General features: G+C 41.9%; 1 protein-coding gene across 1 annotated transcript; it reads right to left on the reverse strand.

Moving 5' to 3' along the window:
• Positions 1–375: 375 nt before the first annotated feature.
• LOC147661025 (uncharacterized) lies at positions 376–2715 on the reverse strand. Its single transcript, XM_086951401.1, has 2 exons — positions 1295–2715; positions 376–1210 (listed from the first exon to the last, which is right to left on the reverse strand). The coding sequence occupies exons 1-2, from the start codon at positions 2701–2703 to the stop codon at positions 376–378; spliced, it is 2244 nt and encodes a 747-aa protein (XP_086807527.1). The 5' UTR covers positions 2704–2715.
• Positions 2716–3020: the final 305 nt, after the last annotated feature.

A 3020-nucleotide genomic window follows, 5' to 3' on the forward strand; every position in this document is an offset into this window, starting at 1 on the left:
GAGACTAAACCTTATCTGACCTTCAGAACACACATGAGGCTTTTTCCCCTGTGTGAGTCCGCTCATGTCAAGTGAGAAGTAATTTGTAACCAAAACGTTGCTTGCATTTCGAGCACTCATAAGGTTTTTCCCCAGAGTGGGATCTCTCATGAAGCATAACACTGTCTTTCAGATTCAAGCTTTTATGGCATAAGGATTTTCTCCAGTGTGGAGTTTCTCATGGTGAGATAGCGTTTTTCTCTGCAGCTTTTCTGGCATTCAGAGCACTCTTAAGGTTTTCATCAGTTTTCTGGCACTTGGAGCACTGAATTATTTTGATAGTGTGTTTTCTTATGGCGCTTGTAACCCTCTCTACCTCTGAATCTTTTCTGACATTTAGAGCACTGATAATTCTTTTTCTCTAGTGTGGATTCTCACATGTTCAGTGAGATTAGATTTAAGGCGGAAACATTTTTGGCATTCGGAGCACTGATAAGGCTTTTCTCCAGTGTGGATTCTTATATGGTTAGTGAGATTGCCTTTTTCACTGAAACATTTCAGGCATTCAGAGCACTGATAAGGTTTTTCCCGAGTATGGATTCTTATATGCAGTGTGAGATTGCGTTTTCCACTGAAACATTTCTGGCATTCAGAGCACTGATAAGGTTTTTCCCCAGTGTGGGTCCGTGTATGTAGAGTGAGTTCTCCTTTGTCACGGAAACATTTCTGGCATTCAGAGCACTGATAAGGGTGTTCCACAGAGTGGGTTATTGCATGTCGAGAAAGGCTTTGTTTGTTACAAAACCTTTTCTGGCAATCAGAGCACGGATAAGGTTTTTCCCCAGTGTGGAATCTCACATGTGCGGTTAGATCTGATGAACGTCTGAAATGTTTTGGGCATTCAGAGCACTGATAAGGTTTTTCTTTTTCCCCAGTGTTGGTGCTTATATGCCGAGTGAGATTGCTTTTTACACTGAAACATTTCTGACATTCAAAGCACTGATAAGGTTTTTCCCCAGTGTGGGTTTTTATATGCAGTGTGAGATTGCGTTTTCCACTGAAACATTTCTGGCATTCAGAGCACTGATAAGGTTTTTCCCCAGTGTGGGTCCGTGTATGTAGAGTGAGTTCTCCTTTGTCACGGAAACATTTCTGGCATTCAGAGCACTGATAAGGGTGTTCCACAGAGTGGGTTATTGCATGTCGAGAAAGGCTTTGTTTGTTACAAAACCTTTTCTGGCAATCAGAGCACTGATAAGGGTGTTCCACAGAGTGGATTATTGCATGTCGAGAAAGGCTTTGTTCGTTACAAAACCTTTTCTGGCAATCAGAGCACTGATAAGGTTTTTCCCCAGTGTGGAATCTCACATGTGCGGTTAGATCTGATGAATGTCTGAAATGTTTTGGGCATTCAGAGCACTGATGAGGGTTTTCTTTTTCCCCAGTGTGGGTGCTTATATGCCGAGTGAGATTGCTTTTTACACTGAAACATTTCTGACATTCAAAGCACTGATAAGGTTTTTCCCCAGTGTGGGTTTTTATATGCAGTGTGAGATTGCGTTTTCCACTGAAACATTTCTGGCATTCAGAGCACTGATAAGGTTTTTCCCCAGTGTGGGTCCGTGTATGTAGAGTGAGTTCTCCTTTGTCACGGAAACATTTCTGGCATTCAGAGCACCGATAAGGGTGTTCCACAGAGTGGGTTATTGCATGTCGAGAAAGGCTTTGTTTGTTACAAAACCTTTTCTGGCAATCAGAGCACTGATAAGGTTTTTCCCCAGTGTGGAATCTCACATGTGCGGTTAGATCTGATGAACGTCTGAAATGTTTTGGGCATTCAGAGCACTGATAAGGTTTTTCTTTTTCCCCAGTGTGGGTGCTTATATGCTTAGTGAGATTGCTTTTTACACTGAAACATTTCTGACATTCAAAGCACTGATAAGGTTTTTCCCCTGTGTGGGTTTTTATATGCAGTGTGAGATTGCGTTTTCCACTGAAACATTTCTGGCATTCAGAGCACTGATAAGGTTTTTCCCCAGTGTGGGTCCGTGTATGTAGAGTGAGTTCTCCTTTGTCACGGAAACATTTCTGGCATTCAGAGCACTGATAAGGGTGTTCCACAGAGTGGGTTATTGCATGTCGAGAAAGGCTTTGTTTGTTACAAAACCTTTTCTGGCAATCAGAGCACTGATAAGGTTTTTCCCCAGTGTGGAATCTCACATGTGCAGTTAGATCTGATGAACGTCTGAAACATTTCGGGCATTCAGAGCACTGATAAGGTTTTTCCCCAGTGTGGGTCATTGTATGTAGAGTGAGTCCTCTTTTGTCACTGAAACATTTCTGGCATTCAGCGCACTGATAAGGTTTTTCCACAGAGTGGATTCTCATATGTTCAGTGAGTTTAGATTTATAGCAGAAACTTTTTTGGCATTCAGAGCACTGGTAAGGTTTTTCCACGGAGTGGATTCTCATATGTTCAGTGAGTTTAGATTTATAGCAGACACTTTTTTGGCATTCAGAGCACTGGTAAGGTTTTTCCCCAGTATGGATTCTCACATGTTCAGTGAGATGAGATTTACGCCTGAAACATTTCTCGCATTCAGGGCACTGATAAGGTTTTTCCACAGAGTGGGTTAATGCATGTCGAGATAGGCTTGGTTTGTTACAAAACCTTTCCTGGCATTCAGGGCACTGATAAGGTTTTTCGCCAGAGTGGAATCTCATATGTTTAGTGAATTTAGATTTACGGCAGAAACTTTTTTGGCATTCAGCGCACTGGTAAGGTTTTTCCACAGAGTGGGTTAATGCATGTCGATAAAGTTGCAGTTTGATACTAAACCTTTTTTGGCATTCAGAGCACTGATAAGGTTTTTCCCCAGTATGGATTCTCATATGCTCAGTGAGATAAGATTTACGCCTGAAGCTTTTTTAGCATACTTTGCACGGAGAGTGGTTTTCCCCAGTGTGGATTCTCATATGCTCAATGAGATAAGATTTACGCTTGAAACTTTTTTGGCATACTTTGCACTGAGAGTGGATTC

This window comes from Lissotriton vulgaris, unplaced genomic scaffold (genome assembly GCF_964263255.1).
Source record: "Lissotriton vulgaris unplaced genomic scaffold, aLisVul1.2 SCAFFOLD_5480, whole genome shotgun sequence".
Classification (NCBI taxonomy): Eukaryota; Metazoa; Chordata; class Amphibia; order Caudata; family Salamandridae; genus Lissotriton; species Lissotriton vulgaris.

Excerpts from the sequence above, each read along its gene's own strand:
- LOC147661025 (XM_086951401.1), bottom strand. The coding sequence starts at position 2,703 with ATGAGATTCCACTCTGGCGAAAAACCTTATCAGTGCCCTGAATGCCAG. Across the intron at positions 1,211-1,294 it reads TGCTCTGATTGCCAGAAAAG|GTTTTGTAACAAACAAAGCC; the intron begins GTTTTGTAACGA and ends TTGCCAGAAAAG.